This window comes from Populus nigra, chromosome 10, assembly GCF_951802175.1.
Source record: "Populus nigra chromosome 10, ddPopNigr1.1, whole genome shotgun sequence".
NCBI lineage: Eukaryota > Viridiplantae > Streptophyta > Magnoliopsida > Malpighiales > Salicaceae > Populus > Populus nigra.
This window is the reverse complement of record NC_084861.1, coordinates 14,214,474-14,236,905: the sequence shown is the minus strand read 5'-3', so window position 1 is coordinate 14,236,905 and position 22,432 is coordinate 14,214,474. Positions and strand designations below refer to the sequence as shown.

At 34.7% G+C, this 22,432-nt stretch overlaps 2 protein-coding genes across 13 annotated transcripts; one reads left to right on the top strand and one right to left on the bottom strand.

Moving 5' to 3' along the window:
* Positions 1-6,959: 6,959 nt before the first annotated feature.
* On the top strand, positions 6,960-14,946 carry LOC133706047 (uncharacterized). Of its 2 annotated transcripts, XM_062131559.1 has the most exons (6): positions 6,960-7,220; positions 7,455-7,726; positions 8,183-8,415; positions 8,506-9,040; positions 9,511-10,644; positions 11,776-14,946. In XM_062131559.1, the coding sequence occupies exons 2-6, from the start codon at positions 7,528-7,530 to the stop codon at positions 14,733-14,735; spliced, it is 5,061 nt and encodes a 1,686-aa protein (XP_061987543.1). In that variant the 5' UTR covers positions 6,960-7,220; positions 7,455-7,527; the 3' UTR covers positions 14,736-14,946. The 2 variants fall into 2 exon arrangements, with proteins under 2 accessions (XP_061987543.1, XP_061987542.1); XM_062131558.1 differs by having other exon boundaries at positions 8,183-9,040.
* Positions 14,947-15,071: 125 nt separating this feature from the next.
* Positions 15,072-20,657, bottom strand: LOC133706048 (RNA pseudouridine synthase 5). Of its 11 annotated transcripts, none has more exons than XR_009844424.1 (15): positions 20,464-20,657; positions 20,310-20,367; positions 20,205-20,232; positions 20,050-20,096; positions 19,832-19,922; positions 19,561-19,726; positions 18,955-19,042; positions 18,067-18,151; positions 17,741-17,816; positions 17,439-17,506; positions 17,195-17,264; positions 16,895-16,973; positions 16,053-16,146; positions 15,640-15,816; positions 15,072-15,316 (listed from the first exon to the last, which is right to left on the bottom strand). XR_009844424.1 is itself a non-coding variant. In XM_062131563.1 (14 exons), exons 1-13 carry the CDS (start codon positions 20,573-20,575, stop codon positions 16,038-16,040), a joined length of 1,077 nt encoding a protein of 358 aa, XP_061987547.1. In that variant the 5' UTR covers positions 20,576-20,657; the 3' UTR covers positions 15,349-15,816; positions 16,005-16,037. The 11 variants fall into 11 exon arrangements, 7 of the variants coding, with proteins under 7 accessions (XP_061987547.1, XP_061987545.1, XP_061987546.1 ...); XR_009844423.1 differs by lacking the exon at positions 15,072-15,316 and adding an exon at positions 15,349-15,547; XR_009844425.1 differs by lacking the exon at positions 15,072-15,316 and having other exon boundaries at positions 15,349-15,816; positions 15,954-16,146.
* Between the last annotated feature and the right edge of the window lie 1,775 nt (positions 20,658-22,432).

Genomic DNA, 22,432 nt, shown 5'->3' with positions numbered 1-22,432 from the left:
CCTTCATGTTTTGCTTGATTTACAGACCAGACCTTGAATTTGATGGGCCAGGTCAAACCTTTATGGTTGTAGTTTCATTGTACACGACACCCACTATCCAACTAGCTCAGCCACCTGGACTCGAGACTTTAAACTATTGCCCCTTTAAATTAAATAATAAATCATGGATGACGCATCGTTTTATTTTCGTGTTTGATAGGGCCATTTAAAAGATAAGAAAAGGATACACCAACGACATTGTTTGGTATAATATAATATAATATAATCAGATTTTTATATCGTAATGTGATAGGAATATTAATTTTATTGATTTGTTTGGTCGTAAGAATCTCAGTAATGTAACGAAGGCATCGACAGGATTTCTTTTTAGTCCTTATAACTCTTAAAAATATTCGTCCATGTGTTTATTCAGTCCTTGTATTTATTTTTCTTTATATATTGGTCCTCGTTTAAAAGTTTTATGTCCTTGTATTTTATTAAGTTTAAAACTAATATTTATCACAAAGCAAATTACAGTTGGATCCCTACATGGTTGCTTTCAATCGAGTAATGGTTCATTGTATTACTTTTTTTTTTCTAAAATACCTATGATATATTAAGTCGTTATAATTATAATATCTCACCACGTTGTGACTTTCAATCGAGTAGATTTTGTCCTTTCTTTTCATTTTTACACAGGGAGTTTAAACCGGATCAGTGTTCTCGGTTTCCGTGGCTTCAATATCCCCGCTGGTGCAGCCGCCTGCTTCAGATTCCCATGGAGACACAAATCACAACGGGCCAATTAGATGTCTCTGTCTCTTGACTAAACATGATTTAAGCTTCCCAGGACATAAATTTAAGTCCGCCATCCATAATTGGTGTTTCAAAGGACGACGATGGTGTACTTGCTATTTACAATACTCGAGGTCACTTGGTAGTGGTGCCCCGGTATACTGTGGATTAAACACATCTCACTTATTTACTGAAATACCTTTAACGACTGGTTTTTGTAAATTACTGATGCAGGGCATATTTGGTATGGAGATCCGGTAAATTCAGGAATGCTCTTTGGGATTGAAAGAGTTTTTTTTCATGTCGTATCATATGTGATTTTTAATATCATTGTTCAGAAATAGTTTATTAAATATTTTTTATTTTTTTAATGGGAATAATAGCAAAAATCCTCTTATGGATTGATCTGAATTTTATTTTATTTTTATAATCTACAATTTACATCTCGAGTCAAATAAAAAAATCAAACAAAATGTATTGTTAAGGATATAAATTATTATTGAAAGTGAAAAAATCAGATCAAAATATAGGAAAAGTTTTGTAATTATATTTTTGATGTTTTTCTTAGTATGTTCGAAATTATGGTAGTTGTTATGGTTTAAAGTATTTTTTATTTAAAAATATATTTAAAATAATATATATTTTTATTTTTAATATCAACATATTAAAACATAATAAAAAATCAAAATTTAAAAAAATATAATTTACATTCACGTTCCAAACAAACTCTTCAACTCTACATCGTAAAATTTGATCCTAACACATACAAACCTTGCAGGGACATAGATCGGAGGTTTTTATGCCCCTGGATGATGGCGCCGTTGGAACGGTGCTATGGTGTAAAAAAATAATTTTTTTATTGTTTTAATATATTAGTGTTAAAAATAATTTTAAAAAAAATAAAAAATTATTATGATCCTGCCGTTTGTAATGAATATGGTCCGTGGGCTTTTGACCGTAATGAATAGCCATTATGCACTGCACCATTCCATCCACAGCGAAGATGGAGCCACTCTGTTATGGTGTAGCAAGTGTCGATGTCAGCCACTCGGTTGGCATGCAGGTTTTGGCATAAGTGGCACTAATTGCATTATTTTAGCCACTACGCTCCCACCACGTCAAAAGATTTATGCTGACGCGGTATACAAACGCCGCGGGCAAGCATGGTTCATGATGAGCCACATGTGGCTTCTTTTTAAAGTTCTGTCGAGGTGACAGCATGCATGCCCATGCCCATGACGGTTTAAGATATTTTTAATTTTAAATAAAATTATTTTATTTTTAAAAAATTATTTTTAATACCAACATATATGATCTAAAAATATTTTTAGCAAAAAAAGTTTAAAATTTTTAAAAACGCAGTGCACAACCGGTAGTTTTTGTTGTTATGGTTTAAAAATGTTATTTTATAAAAAATACATTTAATTGAGGTTAGTTTGGTAAAATATATTATTAGTTAAATTTGTAATTGAAATTGAGGTTGAACAAAACGTAGTTTAATGTGTTTGGTTAATAATACTTTTCAAATTGAGGTTATAAAATAACTAAAAAGGAAATATATTAATATTGATGGTTTTAAATTGAAATATTATAGATTTAACTACTGTTATTACATCATAAAACAAACAAAACTTTATATAATTTTTTTTTTATTATTCCATTAAACTATTTAAAATTTCATCACGTGTGAAATCCATCGAATAAAGACTACAATTTTCATGGTTTCCTTAGCGTGCAACAACATCAGGTGAAATATCATCACAAATAAAATTGGGATTACGATCAAATTCTACAAATACTACGTTGTCGTACGATCTCTTTTTAATGTAATTATGTAGTGCCATTGAATAATATTAAACACTAGTTTTTTGAACAAAACACAATATCTAAGGTTGTATTTTATTGTGTAATTTTACATCACACCATATATTAAAGTCTATGCTTTGACACTATAGAAAGATTTGGATAAGGTTTTTGATATTTTAATAAAACCTTAATGGATGATCATAAACGAGTTACAATATCCTTTTTTTTATTGTGCAAAATTAGTGGAAAAATATGCCAAAAATCACAAATTTTTTAGGAGAGGATTTTTTAGAAATTGTTTTTGGATTTTTTTTATTTTTTTAAGCTGGACCCGATCCAATACATTTAAAATTGAGTCGGACACGGTCCGGCACATAAACAACATAAACGCTCTCCACTGTTCATATACAACATAAACAATAGAGAATGAATCGATTCACTCACGACTGTTCACTTTACAGAATAGTGTAGATGGAGAAATGCAGCAAAAAAAGAAAAAGGGAAAGAGCAGACTACCCTGCACAACGGGGATGTCTGGCTGGCACCGGTGGTAAACCGAGAGAGCTACTTGGCCGATGGATGGCAGCCCTGTTTATTTTTTCTCTATTTATAGAGGAGTTGTTGAGGTTCTGAAAAGTTTGATATTTCTCAAAAAAAAGTCTGGTTCGTGGATAATTGAAAACATGAGGTGAGATGCTATTTGCAAAACTCAACCTTAAGTGCAGTTTCAATTTATAATAGATGCCACCAAAACAAAATTAAATTTTGACTTAACCAGACATATATTTACGTGGCTTGCTCTCAACCTCACGTAAAACTACAAGGCAGCTTAATAAGTGAAATAGCAGAAATAATGCTCGAATGCAAGGGCATGTTCTCGTGTACTTGAAGATATTTAAATGCTGAGTGATATTAGTATAATCACTCGCTCGTTTTAGTGGATAAAATATATCGAATTTTAAATAAAAGAAGCCGGTAATTTCTACCATCACAGGTTTTACAATCGCTCATTCTTTTAAAGAAAAACTCCCGGTCTCCGTTCGCATGCCGGACAAAAAGAGCACCTGTGAATCTTACTTGCATCTGAAGACAATTATGAATTTGAGCAAATTGTTGTACTTTCATTTATTTATTTATTTCTGTTGTCTGGCTACGTCGCCACTACTTGTTTTTTTTTATATTTATATTTTACTCGTTGCCTGTAAAATAAATAAATTTAAATATTCATGTTACATTTATCAAGTTTCGGATATTCTTATTTTGCAGCTATTATTTATTATTAAACAAAAGATAAAGTAGTAATTTATAAAATTATATATATATATATAGAGAGAGAGAGAGAGATAGATTGAGTATCAAGTTATGTTTAACAATATTTATATATTATTAATTACTCATCAAGTAAGGTAAATATCCATGAAAAAACCCACTTATTCAGGTCATAATTTTATCATTTACTTGTGATCTCTATTTGCTATCACGCCCCTTTCCATGAAAAGAAGAAAAAGGAATGAAAAACTTATTTCAGTGCGAGTAATCAGGTATCTCTTTTTTTAACTGAATTTTAATAAAATTCTATTTATTTTTATGTTTTAAAAATGTTTTTTTTAAATTATTTTTTAAATTTTTTTCTTTACTTCAAATTGATATATTTTTCATGTTTTTATATTATTTTGATGTGTTGATATCAAAAATATTTTTTAAAAAATAAAAAAAAATATTATTTTAATTCATTTTCAAGTAAAATATATTTTGAAAAATAACCGTAATCATACTTCCACCAAATATTATATATATTTTTTGTTATGCATAAATTTTAATTATAATTTTTACCAAACACATATCTAAATTTAATTAACTATAACTAACTATATTTTTTTAAAAAAAATTACAATCACAAAAATTACCTCAAAATCAAGTAAAGTGCACAGTGTATCATCCGTCGAAAATTTATTTCAAGATTTCCGTTACCAAATCAAACAACTCAGAACCCAAAACCAGCCCTCCTAAACCCGCCACGTATATCTTGCAATTCTCGGCGCCTCAGAGGATAAACTCGTCATCGCAAGAAAACCTCCATTCCCACGCGTGAATTTCACTTCATCTCCCGTGAATACCTGCCTAGATCAAGGGCATTGCCGTAAACAGAGTCAAGGAAAACATTGCGGGGCCAATGTGAAAAGCAAAAGCTTCGATTGACGGAATAAAATAAATAAACAAAACAAAGCTTGTAAATAAATAAAACAAAGATACACTACTCTATCAATAATTAGTCATAGACAAAATAATATTTTTAAAACTCATTTTCCCTCTGTTGCCATTTTTATTATCTTTATTTAGATATACTGGTTCATGCATTTCATATATAAAATTATGAACAAAATAATATTTTTAACAAAACAATGTGACTAAGTTACCATGGTCACCGTGATCTGTTTATTGTAATAGTATTTTTTAATTTAATTTTTAATATATTAATTTTTTTATTTTATCTTTTAATATTAAATTATTTTTGAATTTATGCTTTGTATTTTTTTCTAATAAGTTACATACCGGTTTCATAAATTTATTTTTTTCTTTTTAATTTTAACATTTAACATTAGATCTATTGAAAACGAGATTTTCTATTTTTTTTACGTGAATTTATCTTGATCTCATAACTCATATTGCGAATTTTATAGGTTAACTTGGATTAACCACGATGGTATTTTGGTAATTTTCTAATTATTTTTTTTTATTTTGTCATTTAATATTGAGTTGGTTTGAAGTTGTGATTCGTAATCTATCTTGATTTGTTTTATGTAAGATTATCCTGATCTCGTAACTCGGGTCACGTGTTTGGTAGGTTAACTATATTTATTTTTTTTGTCGTTTTTTAGTTGAACATGTCTTTTTAATTGGGTTTTGTAGTTTTTATTTATTTGTTTTTTCATATCAAAGTTGAGAATTTGATAGGTTGACTTGGTTATTTTTTTTTTGTCAAATTTTAATCGAATATAATACTAGGTTGCGAGTTTAACTGACTAGCTTAAATTGACTTGGATTGTTTTTTTTATCTTCCAAATAATTTTTTATTTTACCACTCAATATTAAGTTGGTTTGATAGTTTTTTATTTACTTTTTATGAGATTCTTTTAATTTGATTCAGATTATAAGTCTAGTAGGTTAATCTAAGTTGACTCGTATAGTTTTTTTTTTCAGTTTTATATTTTAACTCTTAATTTATCAAGAATTGACGCCCATGATTTTTTTTTTAAAAAAAAAGCTATCAAGGTCTTGTAACACAAATTGTGGATTTGACATGTCAACACGGATTGATCAAATATATCATAATTTTAATACTTAGAAAAAAAATATAATTCAATATATTAATATATCAATATTAAAAAAATATTCAACACACATCATATTTTAGATTTATAATTATGTTTTACCATAAAACACATCAGTAATGTTTTAACCATTATTTTTACTTCAAACAAAGTTAATCCGACTTGCAACACAACCCCGACGATGATTTAGAGTTTGTTTGTGAGTCTGATTTTTTTTTATTAATAAATATATTAAAATAATATTTTTTATTTTTTTTAATATTTTTGATATCAGTGTATCAAAATAATTTAAAAAATACTAAAAAAATATTAATTTAAAGTAAAAAATATTTTTTTTGTAAAAATATTTTTAAAACGTTAAAGTTTTAACAGGATGAATATAAATAATCAGTGGAAAACTTTATCAAAAAGAGATTTAACTCGGAGATAAGTTATTTATATTTCAATGTACACTGATCTCTCTCATGATCTCATCCACTCCAGCACTATCATAAAAAATTAAGTATATATGCACTGTACTCATCCATAAATACATCTAACAATAATCATACTTTATTAATTTAGAAAAAGAAAAAGAAAAAGAAAAAGAAAAAACAAATAAGGAGAATCTGACAACCAGCCACACCTACACTGTTATATGGATCACGCTTAAAAATACTTGACCTTTTTTTTAGAGTCTATTTGGATTTTGTTTTTGTTTTTTTTCTCATTTTCGGACATACCATAAAACTTTTTGAATTACCAAATAACCAAAGAAATTTATTTATTTAATTTTTATTTTACGAACCAGTCTTTTAACGCATCAAATTAATTCGAAGGGTTGGTTTTTTAGATTTTATAAAAAATAACTTATCCTAGATAAAAATGCTCTGAAGAAATTATTTAATTAAAAAAACCTAACTAAAGAAACAGGAAAAAAGATTCATTGAAAAACAAACTTAGTCCTAAAGATTTATTGAAAAACAAACTAAGTCCTAAAATATCTTATAAATTTATATTTATTTTAACTGCGGACTCGATAGCAGAATGAAATATGATTTAATAGCGCCGTTGAGTACAGACGTCTCTCTCCTCTCTCTCTCAATTCTCTCTTGTCCCTTATCGTCTCCAAGAAAAGAAAGAAAAAGTTTCTTCTCCTCTCATCTCTCCGTCCACAGATTTTCTCTCTTGTTTTCTCTGCAACCAAACAACAACGGAAAAGTTATTAGAATCCAAAAACTCCATGGCATCACCACACTCTATTATCTTCACCGATCCAAAACCCTAATCTCCACCAACTGCCAATCAATTCCTCTCATCGCCTCTCAGGTTCGATCAATCTTTTTTAATGTTTCCATTAATTTATCCGGTTTTAATCGATTTATTAGTCACTAACTCCCTGGATTTCTTTTTTTTTTTAATTTGCACATACCAATACCAAATACAATTACAAATAATAACAATATTCTGCTGTTGATTCTACTCGGTGCCGTTTCTCGTGTCTGCCTGTACTGCAGCTTATTCGATCTGTTTTTCTGAGTTTTTATGTTTGGTGTGCCGCAGGGGGGAAGAATTGGCGGCGCATGTGAGATAAGTGGATTAGATTAGGGTTAGGGTTTTTGTTTTGTTAGTTTTGATGCCGCCAGAGCCATTGCCGTGGGATCGGAAAGACTTCTTTAAGGAGAGGAAGCACGAGAGGTCCGAGACTACGTCTTCTTCTTTTGGTGGCGGGTCTACGTCACGATGGAAGGATTTTTCTTATTCTTCCTCGAGTCATTATGGATCCTCTCGTGATTTCAATCGTTGGGGTCCCCACGACTTTCGCAGGCCTCCTGGTGCGTTTTCCTTGTTTCTTGCAATTTCTCTACTTTTGTTTTTATATTTTAATTGTACGCGGCAGTCCTTAGTTGATTTTTTAGAAGAGATTTTAATCTAGGGTTTCCATGCATTTTCGGGCAATAGGCCATTGCTTTGATTTTAGGTGCTTCTTTTCTTTTTATAGTGAAAAAATTAGTGACTCTTGAGGATATTGACTGTGTAGTGTTCAATTTTTTCTTTTATTGTTCTTATTTTACTTTTCATGGTACAGATCTGATTTGGGTTTTTTTGGTTATTAGAATTTGTTAGGTTCATCTTCATTATTTTTTTGCTAGATCGGAACTTTTTTGGTCTGGGGTATTTGTTTTCTTTGCAAGGTTCTTTTATGCCCTTTTTCTTCGAGGTGAAAATATATTCCGTGCTTGTGTTAATTATTTGTTTTCCCTTATTTTTCTTTTAAATGCCTTGCGAAGGTCATGGTAAGCAGGGTGGTTGGCATATGCTTGCTGAAGAATCTGGTCACTTGTACGCACCATATAGGTCCAGTGATAAGATGCTGGAAGATGAGAATTGCCGGCCATTTTTGCGTGGAGATGGAAGATATGTCCGGAACAATAGGGGTTATTTCAGCCAGAGGGATTGGAGAGGTGGTCATTCATGGGAAATGAGTAATGGGTCTTCTAACATGCCTGTGAGGCAGCATGATGTGAGTAATGATCATATGTCAGTTGATGAAATGCTAATGTTTCCCCCATCTCAACCCGCTCATTCTGATTTTGTTGACTCATGGGATCAGCATCAATTGAAAGACCAACAAGATAATAATAAGATGGTTGGTGTCAATGGGTTGGGCACAGGCCAAAGAGGTGATAGAGAGAACTCACTAGATTGGAAGCCTCTTAAATGGACCCGTTCTGGAAGCTTGTCTTCCCGGGGGTCTGGTTTAAGTCATTCAAGTAGCTCGAAGAGCCTTGGGGGTGCAGATTCTAATGAAGGAAAGGCTGAGTTGCAACCAAAGAATGCCACTCCAGTCCATTCCCTTTCAGGGGATGTTGCTGCTTGTGTTACTTCTGCAGCACCATCTGAAGAGATTTCTTCTAGGAAGAAGGCACGCCTTGGATGGGGTGAAGGGCTGGCAAAGTATGAGAAGAAGAAAGTTGAAGGCCCAGAAACAAGTGACAACAAAGATGGAGCTGTCGTTTCTGCTAATAATGTAGAGTCCATTCATTATCAAACTTCAAACTTGGCTGAAAAGAGCCACGGAGTAATGGGCTTTTCAGACTGTGCATCTCCTGCTACGCCCTCCTCTGTTGCTTGTAGTTCATCACCAGGTAATTGTTCATTCTTTGATTTTTTTCTGTTAAGCTGTTGTGTATAGGTATATACTTTCTGAGTTTTTTACATGGAAAATCTAACAACATTCACTTGGTCTTTAAACTTTAATGATACATTGGGTATTATGCAATTGATTTTCTTCATGGTTTTTGCTATTATTTAGTTGACTAGCTGACACCTAGTACTGGGAGCATCACTGAATATGCCTGTTTAGAATAGTGAATTGCTATGTTGCCAATTTCTCCAGGAGGCAATTTACATGACATTCCACTAGTGGAAAGTTTGCCATAGTTTACTCCAAAATATTACCTTTTTTTTTTAAAAAAAGAGAACAATGTTTGATACAGCCATGCTAGCACTGTTCCTTATTTTCAAAAGTAATTATATCATATTTTTCAACAAGCTCTCCTTTTCTCCTCTTTTTTTTCCCTTTTAAATGTTCTAAGTTATTGCCTCTGTGTCCCAGGTTTAGAGGAGAAAACATTTGTGAAGTCAACAAATGCTGATAACGTTGTTGGTAATTCATGTGGTTCACCTGGTGTTGGTTCTCAAAGTCAAATTGAGGGATTGTGTTTTAATTTAGAGAAGATGGATGTTAGTTCTGTAGCTAACCTGGGTTCTTCACTATCTGAACTGCTTCAGTCTGATGATCCAAGTTCTGTGGACTCTAGTTTTGTGAGGTCTACTGCAATGAATAAGCTGCTTGTATGGAAAGGTGACATTTCAAAGTCACTGGAATTGACAGAATCTGAAATTGATTCTCTTGAAAATGAACTTAAGTCCATGAGATTTGAATCTGGAAACAGATGTCCTTGTCTGGCAGCATCCAGTCCTCGTCCATTTGATAGTGATGCAAAACCTTGCAATGTACAGGGGTTTGCCTCTAACAGTGTCCCACGGCCTTCTCCCTTGCAAGTTGCATCATGTGGGGATGGAATTGTGGAGAATGTTTCTTTTTGCAATGGTGAGTTGGAAGAAGCTCATGCTGATGTTAAGGAGGATGATATTGATAGTCCTGGAACTGCTACATCTAAACTTGTTGAACCAGTATTTTTGGCAAGGGCAGATTCATCGACTGTCACTGTGAAAGATGATTTTGATGCTATTCAGTCTGCAAGGATGAACTTGAAAGGTGTAGTTCCTTGTGCTGATGAGGAAGTGACTGGCATATTTATTTGCAAGGAAGATTTACCTTCTGGTGATGTGATTTCAGACACATATGGAGAAGATAATTTATGTAATCTAATACTGGCCTCCAATAAACAATCTGCGAGTAGGGCATCTGAAGTATTTAATAAACTATTGCCTAGTGAGCAGTGTAGGTTTGATTTTTCAGGTGTTATCAATGGATCCTCTTGGCAGAGTGATGCCTTTGTTGTAGAAAATTTTGCTATGAGGAAGCGGCTATTAAGATTTAAGGAGAGAGCTGTAACCCTGAAGTTCAAAGCCTTTCATCATCTGTGGAAGGAAGATATGCGATTGCATTCTATAAGGAAACATCGTGCGAAGTCTCATAAGAAATGGGAACAAAGCTTGCGGACAACTCAAAGTGGGTTTCAAAAGCATCGTTCTTCCATTCGTGCTCGATTCTCTTCTGCTGGTAAGGCTACTAAGATCACTCGACCTTTTCCTTATAAATGACTGTCGTTTTCTGGTTAAGCTTGTTATCGCATCAGTAAATTGGTAAAACAGGTGCCTTATTTTTTTTTCATTCAGAACTGCCATCAGACACCATGCAAGTTTTGTTCCATATGGGTAGAAAATGCTGAGCTAACAGATATGCACAGGGACTTTTAGCTTTCCATGTGATAAAGTGAGATCACATGGTTACTAGTTCATAATATTGCTGTGTTCCTGTACCATGTAATGAATTTTGGAAAACATGTGTTATTGTTCCTTATATCTATTGTCTACTGAGGCTGGGAGATCCATCATGTGAGAACTCTCTGTACTTGTGCTGTTGACTTTCCTGTTGTTCCACAAAGTTCAGATGCCCTATTAGAGGTTTGTTTGCTAGAAATGATGTGTAAATGTGAGCTTGCCTGTTCTTACTTAATGTCAAGTGGACTTGGATATTAGAAGCTTTATATATTTGGATAGCTTTCTTCTTCCATGAACACTGTAGGTGTGATCTTATAGGACTGGATTAGGTTTTATAGATTTCAATGTCCATTGTTGGGATAACTGTGTTGGAAGTCAGGTCTTTATGGCGTGTGTGTATATAACCTGTACATTGTATGTCAAAATGGATACTGGCTCTATCTCTCTTATCGAAAAGGGGCATTGGCTAAATTTTTCATTGATTTGGTAGCTTATAAAGTAACTGTGGAGAGTTTTGGTTATTTTGGTCAAGAGATGTTGGTCATTCTTCTCATGCTATATAAAGTTAGGTTACAGTGATCTAAGCCAAACATGTTACTTCTGTCATGGCCTTGGATTTGGTTACGTAATTGATATGGTGCAGATTTGGGCAAGTAGTGTCAATTTAGGCAAGTTCTTGCCTCCCCCCCCTTCCTCTTTTGTTATATATATTATGAAAATGTGATTTGCCAGAGTTGAATAACCAACTCAATATTTCAGAGAAAGAGCCAGTTGATTTTTAAACCGAGGATTTTACTTGCTTGCTTAATGTATTGTGAGTTTAAAATACATTAAAAATGATTCTCAATGGTGGTCTTAAATACCAAGGTTTATCTGGTTGAATTGTAATTTTTTTTTTCAATCTCTGCAGCTGGAAATTTGAACCTGGTCCCTACAACAGATATACTTAATTTCACAAGCAAGCTGCTTGCAGATTCTCAGGTCAAGCTTTACAGGAATGCTTTGAAAATGCCAGCATTAATTTTGGACAAGAAAGAGAAGATAGTATCACGGTTTATCTCCAGTAATGGATTGGTTGAAGATCCTTGTGCTGTTGAGAAGGAAAGAGCCATGATCAATCCCTGGACTTCTGATGAAAAAGAAATTTTCATGCATAAGCTTGCGACTTTTGGGAAGGATTTCAGAAAAATTGCTTCTTTTCTTGATCACAAGTCAACTGCAGACTGTGTTGAATTCTATTACAAAAACCACAAATCTGATTGTTTTGAAAAAACCAAGAAGAGTAAACAAACTAAATCTTCTACTAACTACTTGGTTGCATCAAGTACAAAATGGAATCGTGAATTAAATGCTGCGTCGCTTGATATTTTTGGTGCTATGATGGCAGCTGGTGCTGACCATGCTATGAACAGTCGGCGGTTGTGCTCTAGTAGAATCTTTTCGAGTGGCTACCGTAATTCTAAAATAACAGAAGGTTGTGATGATGGTATTTTAGGAGGATCAAGTATTTTGGATGTTCTTGGGAGTGAAAGAGAGACTGTCGCTGCTGATGTTTTAGCAGGTATCTGTGGTTCAATGTCTTCTGAGGCCATGAGTTCTTGTATCACTACCTCTGTTGATTTTGTAGAGGGCTATCGAGAGCGGAAGTGCCAAAAGGTGGATTCTGTTGCAAAGCCACCTTTGACATCTGATGTTATGCGGAATTTCGATGAAGAGACCTGTTCAGATGAGAGTTGCGAGGAGATGGATCCTACTGATTGGACAGATGAGGAGAAGTCCATGTTTATACAAGCTGTATCATCCTATGGAAAGGATTTTGCAATGATCTCCCATTTTGTCAGGACAAGAACTAGGGACCAGTGCAAGGTGTTTTTTAGCAAGGCCAGGAAGTGCCTTGGACTGGATTTGATGCATCCTGGACATAGAAATTTTGGAACACCAGTTAGCGATGTTGGAAATGGAGGTGGGAGTGACACAGAAGATGCCTGTGCTATAGAGACTGGATCTGCTATTTCCAGTGATAAACTAGACTCTAAGATTGATGAGGACTTGCTGCCGTCTGTCATGAATACAGAGCATAATGAATCTGATGCAGAGGAGAGGGTTAGGTTGCATTCTGACCCGGATGGAACTGAAGACAATAATGCATCTGGGATATTAGATCAGAATGATTCCAAGATTGTGGATAAAATGGTTTCTGATCCAGCTGAGGCGGGGAAGAGGGCTGATCTAGCTTTTGTTGTTGACAGCAAAGTCCTGAATTCTGTTAATCAGTTGGAGTCTCTGCAGGCCCAGAAAGTGTTGATTGTGTCGACTAATGCAGAATCTGAAAGAGATCAAGCGGCTGACAAGACTGTTTCTGTTGCTGAAGCAGGGCCTGTTTTAGGCACAGTTGATGCCAGCACATTGAATGCAAACACTGCGATTGAGTTGAAAGCTGTAGCTGAGGTCTCTAATGATGTTACTGGACAAGAACTTCTGTTGCCTGAAAAAAGTTTGTGTAGCCCAAGTGGTTTGATGCAAGTTTCAACCAGCATTGCCTCACACCATCATGTAAATATGGATTCTTGTTCAGATATCAGTCGCTGTTCAGAAAATATACATCAAGTCTCTGTCCATTTGGAATCTGTGGAAAAGCCTCCTGTCATCTCATTGCCACAGGAGAATGATCTTTCTATAATGAATTCTGTAGTACGAGATTCTGTGGTCATCCAATATGAGAAAAAGCATGAACAACTTCAGGATTGTAGAGATAAGCAGGGTAAAACATCTTTTTGTAGAGATGACTACTTCCAGCATCTGTCTGGTCATCCTCTGACGAGCCAGAATGATTCCTCCCAGATTCTCAGGGGTTATCCGCTGCAAATTCCAACAAAGAAAGAGATGAATGGGGATATTTATGTCAGACCACTTTCTGAAGCTCGAAGCTTTCCAAACTCCGAAAAGAATGTCACCTCCGAAAAGAATGTCACCAGTCAGTTTGAAGCTGAGGATTGCTATCTTAAAAAATGTAGCGGCTCAAAATCTCAGCATTCAGTGTCTGAGCTCCCATTCCTGTCTCAACGTTTTGAACATGGAAGTGATTGTCCAAGAGATCATTCACGGAGGTCTTCAGATATGGAAAAACCATGTAGGAATGGTGATGTTAAACTGTTTGGTAAAATACTCAGTAACCCCTTGCAAAAGCAGAATTCTATTGCCCATGAGAAAGGTGAAAAGGAGGCCCCGCATCTTAAGCCAGCAGGCAAGTCAGCAACTTTTAAATTAACTGGTCACCACCCTACAGAGGGTAACATGGCTTTCTTGAATTGTGATCGTAATAATCAGCTTGGCCCTGAGAATTTTCCCATGAGCCATGGATTCTGGGATGAGAACAGAACACAGACAGGGTTACCTGATTCAGCTGCTTTACTGGCAAAGTATCCAGCTGCATTTAGCAATTATCCTGTGCCATCATCCAAAATGCCACAGCAGACATTGCAATCTGTTGTCAAGAGTAACGAGTGTAATCAGAGTGGCCTGTCTGTTTTTCCTTCAAGGGATGTAAGTGGGACTAATGGAGTGGTGGATTGTCAAATGTACAGGAGTCGTGACAGTACTGGAGTGCAGCCATTTGCAGTAGACATGAAGCAGCGGGAGGATATATTTGTGGAGATGCAGAGACTGAATGGACAGCAAGCGAGGGGGATGGTAGGGATGAATGTTGTAGAAAGGGGGGGGATTCTTGTTGGGGGACCATGCACGGGTGTTTCTGATCCTGTGGTAGCCATTAAAAGGCACTATGCCAAAACTGATCAGTATGGGGGGCAAAATGGAACCGTCTTTAGAGAAGAAGAATCTTGGAGAGGCAAGGGCGACTTAGGCAGGTAGTAGGAGTGTTGAGAGAGCATCTTTAGGACGCCCTCAGTGGCAAATTCTTCCTTTGCCGTACTTTGTACTATAGTTGTATTTTTCAGTGGAATGATAGGGCAGGAGGCGGTTTCTTAATTCCGTCTTTTTGGTAAAGTTATTTTAGGTGGCTGTAATATTTCAGCTATTTGTTGTATTTGATGGAAAATACAAAAATAATCTGTTGTTGGAAGGGGCAGCAGCATCAATTCACAACCCCCCCCCCCTGAAAACCCATCCCAGAGACCAGCATGCATGGTAAACCCGCCCCCTCCTCTCTTCGTTGCAAGACCATAAAAGAAGAAAAAAATCAACGTATTAATGTAACTGGTAATAAAAGCTAAACTAATTCCAGCTGATTTAACTTGATGAGCTCAAAAGCTTGGGAGGCGACAGTAAACTTATACTCATATCAAGCAGAGAAGTTGAGTTTAATGACGCATCTGAGGCATCTTGTAATTGAATGTAAAATGGCTTCACGGGTCGAGAAATTTTCATTGCCTGGGAAACCTTTTGAGCAGCCCAAGTGGCTTGATGCAAGATTCAACCATCAATATGCCATCCTGTAAATAAGGAATTTGTTCAGACTTCAGTCTAGGTTCAGAAAATATGCATCAAGTCTTCGTCCAATTGGAATCCGTGAAGAAAGTTCTAGCAATATGCCTGCAACTGGAAAGAAAGTTTCATGCAATGGAAATTGCTCATGTCAACATTCCTGCTCCCTGAATGTGGACGGCGGCGCAACTATTGGGTTTTATGACTTGATAGGTCCAATATTTGTGGAAAACGTTCAACTAGTGCAAAGAAAAAGAAAAGCAAAGAAACGTTCAACAACGAAGATGGCAGGTTAGTGATTCAAAATAGATTCTCTATTGTGCGTTTCAACCTTTGCTCGAACCACAGCAGGAAAGAGTTAGCCAGTCAATTAGTCACCTATACCACCTTCATGTTTTGCCAGCCAGTTGATTGCAATGCTCTCAACAGAACTATTTCACATCAGTTCTTCGGTTTCTGCTTGTGTACGTAAGAAGGATGGGAGAGGTGCTGTAATTTTTATTACCTGCTGCCAACCAAAAAAATAACTGTGAGGAATGTGTATAGAAAGCTTTCTACATCTTAAAAATTGCAGCAGAATATTACTTCGCTAAAAAGATGAGAAAATTTTATAACAGATCATAAAGTCGTGGAGCACAAAATCACCAGAATAAAAAATATCAACATTTTTCTTGTTTATCATCAAACGGCCTATACCAAGATTACATCCTCTGGAAAGGGTTTTACAGTTCATTGAATCCCAACCTCATTTTTGGTTGGGTGCGAGAGAACCAATTGATGTGCATGCAAGTAGTAGCCACAATCTCCTGGAACAGGTTTTGCTGGCCTCTCATATCCTCTACAAGAAGTAAAATCAAAGTCGTGGGATTCTGGATTTGATAAGAGGATAACACATGGTTTCTGAATGACTGAGCTCAAAAACGAAATGATCAAACAGACTAGCAAACATGATCAAAATGTTGGCACAGAAAAGCTGCTGCAGGAGATATTTCTAGCTAATGAGAACTTGTTACATATAGGAGAATTTTATCAAGTCCTTTTGGTTCTGTTAGGCACATAATAGATGTTTCTTTGCTCCTCATATCTTTCCTCTTGTCACTCAAGATAAGATTCATCTCCAGGAATGTCTCTTTTTGGTAACTGTGGCATATGACATACGTTAAGACTCGTTAATTCCATCAAAGATCTAATAACAGAGAAGGATTTGGTATTGATTTGGATAAATCAATGCAAACGTGCTTGAGGCTGGATTTAATATGAAGGTACACTTTGTTCTCAAGGTAAGGAGGAGAGATCTCTTATGTTGAAGATCAAACTCAACAAAAGCGGTCAAAGACCAATTAACCTAGGTGAGCAGTGTGCAATCCCCCTTCAAAGCATTATGTCCTATGTTCAAAAGAAAACTCCCATATCTTAGCAAATATTAGCTTTCTTAAGAGCTGAAATCTGTTGCTGATTATCAGACAACTTCCTTTTCCTCTCTCAAAAATATCACTACTAAGACTAGTGTCAATGTAGAGGAAAAAAGATAATGAGATGAAAGAACCAAACCATCTACATCTACATAAACAGAAATACATTTGTACCCGTCTTCAGCAAAACTCTCATCCTCATGTTCAGAATCAAAGCACATTGGTTGCCCTCCAACATCATAAAGAGGATCACCTGATAATTTACAAAAGCATTGGTCAAACTTGTGCAATTAGATAGCTTAAAGATTATCTCCTCTAACTTCTGTACATATCAAATTAGCAACCACTAAACCATAATAAACACTATGAAGAGAAAAAGGGCTTTCATTCCCATATTTATTGCTTCCTGAATCTTGACAAGGATGTAGGCTTCCTTCTAAGACAGTAAAAAAAAATATCAATGCTAAGGTTTACCCAGCAAAGGATGCCCTATGAAAGAAAGATGAATGCGAATTTGGTGTGGCCGTCCTGATTCAATCTCGACCTGGTAAAACATATCAACAAGTACTTCAAGTTCAGAAAAGTTAAATGATGTTCCATATGCAGTTTATTACAAAGAGTGCCTTCCCTAAATTTCTTTGGATGTTGAATCACGGAAAGGTACTACATATGTGCATTAAGATTAATTAAAAATGTACAAAGTGAAGCATACAGGTACCTGGACTAATGTTTGGTTTAGTTGTGAATCTCTTTCAAGGACTTCAACTTTGCTCAAAGCTGGTTTACCTGACTTGACCAATAGCAAGACATAAACAGGAGCAGAAATACATTTGAAATATAAAAGGATGATTTTCACTACAAAGAGTGGAATTACAAACATAGAAACATGGTGAAAATTACTGAGACTTGAAAACATATCTATACAATTTCTATATACTTTTGAATTTTGTATAATAACTAGAAATACTTCAGAGGGAAAACAAATCAGAGAAAATTTATCAAGGAAAAAATTTGATGAACCTGAGGGTGAAGCAACATACAGCCCTTTGGCCACTCCAGGGTAACGCATTGTTCCAATTGGCTGTTTGATGATAATCTACAATGCAAATAAGATCCTTATCATGTAAAGTTGTTTGCTGGGAATGATGAAATTGAGAAAAAATCAAAAAACCACTCGACACAGATGGCTGCAAGTTTTCAGTATTACAAATACAAAATGAGTTTTCAGCATTATAGACACAAAACAATCAGTGCCACCCAGAGGAGAAATCACAGCATAACCTGGAGTGTACAAATGCTACAAACAGAAAAGGAAGCAAAAGGCAGTGGTTAAGCCAAGGTGTTACCTTATCCTGATTCAGTATCCCATTCACTAGTGCTCGGTATATCTTTGAAATCTTCCTCCTTTTGCTCTGCTCCATGTTGGCATTACTACAGATGAGGGAATCAAATACGTTTTATCAGCAAAACATATTATGATGAGAAGGCGTGATGAGCAATACTTATAAAAGGCTTTCACACAAACAGAAAGCTAGTAAGATGCATGGTTTAAAAGAAAAAAGCAGTTGTTCCTTCAATTGCTCAAAGCTGTCAATCAGTTGCTGGTCTAGTGAACCATCTAAGAAATCAATTTGGATAGAGTTGCTCTAAATTCTGTATTACCTGGAGTAAGCAGAATATACAGAGATTAAGGGTGGCAAAATGGTTATTTGGCTGAATCCAGTCAGCTGGATAGGTACAGTAAATAATAGCTTCATCATGTTTTTAGAGGATCGAAAGTGTCTTCCAATTTGTCTATGTCCACCCAAAGAATTCACAAAAAAAAAAGAAAACCAGTAACCTGCTGCATTGGAAGCATTTAGCCTAGGCGAATTCATTTCTTTCTTCGTTGCATCTTTCTCTTATATGTGAACATAGAACATAAAAGCTACGCAGTACAAGAAATAATCTTACGTCCAAAGTTTCCTACTCTTTTCATTTGACAATTCATATGTACTAAAACTAATACTGATATCTTAATTTGGGTAAAACCAGATTTCAATTAGCTATGCAGAAAATTTCTCATTGTCCGAACAGATGCTGAACCAGATAAGGAAGTTAATCTATGGCCACAGAAATACTAGGCACCTTGTAACTGATAGCCCCAAAGAAATATGAAATTTTTTAAAGTGAAGTCAAAATTTTCATTGAGAAACAACTCTAGGTGGAAAAAGGCAAGATGAAACTCTGCTGACCTGCTGTCTCCAATAAGGGATGTCCCATCAGCGAAATATGCAGCAAGGCTAGTTTTGGCTACCTTTGTCTTTGCGCAAAGTAGTATTCCTATAACTCAATTAGTAAGTGATCATCAACTCATAGAAAACTTCACAAGAAGAGCTGGTGTATTCCCAGTTACTTTATTAAAACCACAAGAGCAGAGTTCAAAAGTGAAAGTTGTCAGGTAGAAAGAAGAATAAAATGCTGGATATTACTTGTGCAAAATAAAAACAAGATGCAGTCATCATTTAATATCAATTTCTGGTTTACAACCACGACATTTGACTGTCACGCTATTATATCAAGAATTGCTTATTCAGTTAAACCATGAAATTCACTAAAAGCTGCAATAAACAGAAGAAAATTAAAGTCAGATCTCTACTTCTCAGCATCTCTTATTTTCATACCAATGAAAATTAGTTGTGTAAAGTAGTTCTCATTAGCATGCTTCCTCCTCACTGATTAATGAAGTTTGAGAAGGAGTGCAATTATCATTTTGCACATTTCCAAAATTTAGCCAGCCGTAAGCGGAGAAATAAAGTTATGGTCATTTATTCAGCACCAGCACACGCTCATTGGCTAACCTGATGTACCCCTTCCCAGGCGATGAACCGGAACAGGATGTGATCCTTGGATTGCTAGGGAAGAGCTGCCCTTGCTTGCCCTCCACTGGAGTTGCATTAAAACAGTGCGTTGCTGGAAAAGCCCTCCAGGTAAAACTTGAAGACCAGGTGGCTTGTTCAAAGCAATCTGAACATTTAAGCATTGTTCCAAAAAAATCAGCCAAACATAAACACACAAAAAACACTTGTACCCAAAAGTAATCAATACAGGGGCTGTATGTAAAACATTTACCATATCATCATCTTCATATAAAACTTGAAGCAAGTAAGGAGCATCGGGCTCTCTCCATGGAAGCCTATGATAGACCAATTCCATACCATCCCTAAACAAAATTTCATTTTTTTCCCAACAATCATAATCTCTTCCTGCACCAAAAAAATAAATGTGCTAGCACAAAGTAACCACATTTTAAAAGAAAAAAAGACAATTGGCTTTGAACACAAACCCACCTAAGGATTGCTTTGGGCTCTTTAACAACTTCACCATCGATTGTTATCTGCAACCAAAAACAAAAACCCGTCTCGAATAATTACTCAATAGCCCATTACATTGCCAAAAAAATGTGAAAAATTCACCATTTCTTTGTTTTTTGTGGAGGGCGAACCTGTCCATTGTGTATCCTCTGCAACCAACTGTTTCAGTATCAGTACGTAAACCCAATAAAAAAATAATCAAAAGCCAACAGATTTCCTGAGAGAGAATTGATTACCCTTGTAAGGGAGCAGAATTTTTGTACTTGGAAGAGTAGAAGTGTATCAGAGTCAATCCTGTAGTTAATTAATTAATTATTGATTAGCAGAGATGAGTAATGAATGAATACAAATAAAATAGAAATTAATAGCTAAAAAAAAATAAAGAGAGACCAGAATCGGAGGAGGCGGAGACGACGTCGTTGTAGAACAAGCCATCGTTAAGATCAGGCCAAGGTGACCCGAAAGAACAAAGCGGTGATGTGCTGTTGTTGTTGCTCAACATTTCTTTCTGTACGGTCTGTTTCAGTTTTGGTTGCTAAAAGCAAAAATCTTAGCAGCAGCCTTTTTTACTTCGTGGGGGTGCTTGATCTTGTATTAGTTATTGTTTTTAAAATATATGCTAAAAATATATTAACATTAATATATTTTAATAAAAAAATATATAAAAAATTATTTTTTAAAAAAATTCTAGTCCGTTTCTAAACAGGATATGGCTGCCTTCCAATACAACTATTTTTTTTTAGTTAATAAAATAATTGTGGTTATTTGTTTTTAATTAGTTTTGCTTTTACCATTGTTAAAAATGATTTCTCTTTCTTCTTTTATTTTCTCCTTTTTTCATTATTGAAAGCCTTTTTGGAATTATTTTATATAAGTCTTAATTATAAGTTTTTTTTTCAACAAATTTTAATTAATGAAAAAAAATAGTTTGAATTCTTTTGCAGTTGAATTAGGTCATCACTAGGGCACCTGTCCTATAACTGAGATAAACACGGACAAATGATATATTTCTGATATAAAAAAATAACTCAAAATATTAAAAAAAAATTGACATGTTAAAATTTATAGGGATAATTAAAAAAAAGTTTTATAGTTTGATTTAAATTTTTTTTTTTATATACTCTCACAAATTATAGTTTTCATAGTATAGTTTATATGTTAAATAACAGTTTACATTATTAATAATGCATTTTATTTGATTTTTTTATTTAATTTCGGGATATAAAATACAATTTATAAGAATATAAAAAAAATTAAATTAAACTATAAAAGTAAAGTAAAATCTAAATTAAACCAAAACGCATTGTTTTTGTAATTATCCCAAATCTAAATTAAATATAGTCTTATATGAAAAAAATATTATTTTACCTTAATTCTAGTTTTTATTAGTCAACTACGTCCTTCTTTTAATTATATTATAAGAACTAATTTAGAGGTTGGCTACAGATCAATCTAGACTATGATATTACGTGGGGGGGTGGGGGGGTTGTAAAACCCAGCCCGGATTTATCCAGGTTTTATATCTATATTTTCAACTCTGTTGAAAGGTATCGTATCCTTTATAATAAAACAACTTGAAAAAAATCAATTTTATTTCATAATCTGATTGCTGTAATTACGTTGTCGTAGCTTTATGGAGCAACGGATGAGAGAACAAGAAAACATAGGCTACGCCAACAGCAATGGCATCCAACAAGCCACCTGACCTTACAAGATTCAAAAACATGGAACCCCAGGTCCAGTCGGGTCATTTCCGGTGAGTATACAATTTGACCTGTGGTCATAAATTACGCAGTGAAAGATAGATTTTTAACATTCTCTGTTATGAACACATCCATATTTAGCTGGTTAAAGACATTTATTGGCGACTGCTGTTAAGAGCGCCAGAATGGCTCTGTTCTTGATTTGAACAGGCACAAATTTCCTTTTTGTTTTAAGCTTTTGGTGGTATGGCATAGATGTGGATAGAAGTAGAGTTATATAGACGTCCTGGAATCCAAATGGTACAATAGCTGCTAAGAGATTCACAGAAATAATATTTTTCTCTATTAAATTCCCTCATGGGGATTTAATTATAAATAAAAAAATAATTTACTGCTCCCCAATGACAGACTGAAATGATAAATATAAAGTGGTTTGCCATTCCATGATCAAACATAAAATTGCCAACCTTAGGAGCTCAGTTTTGATTCTCGGTACACTTGGCGGTGCCTCTCATGATAATTCTTCCTAGCAGTATACCAGAGAAAAGATCCATCAAGAGGTGTGTACAATCAACACAAACACCCTTTAATTTCAAAATTCTTAATACGCTATTTACCATATTCACTCTTTCTTTCTTTTTTTCTTTCTTTTTTTT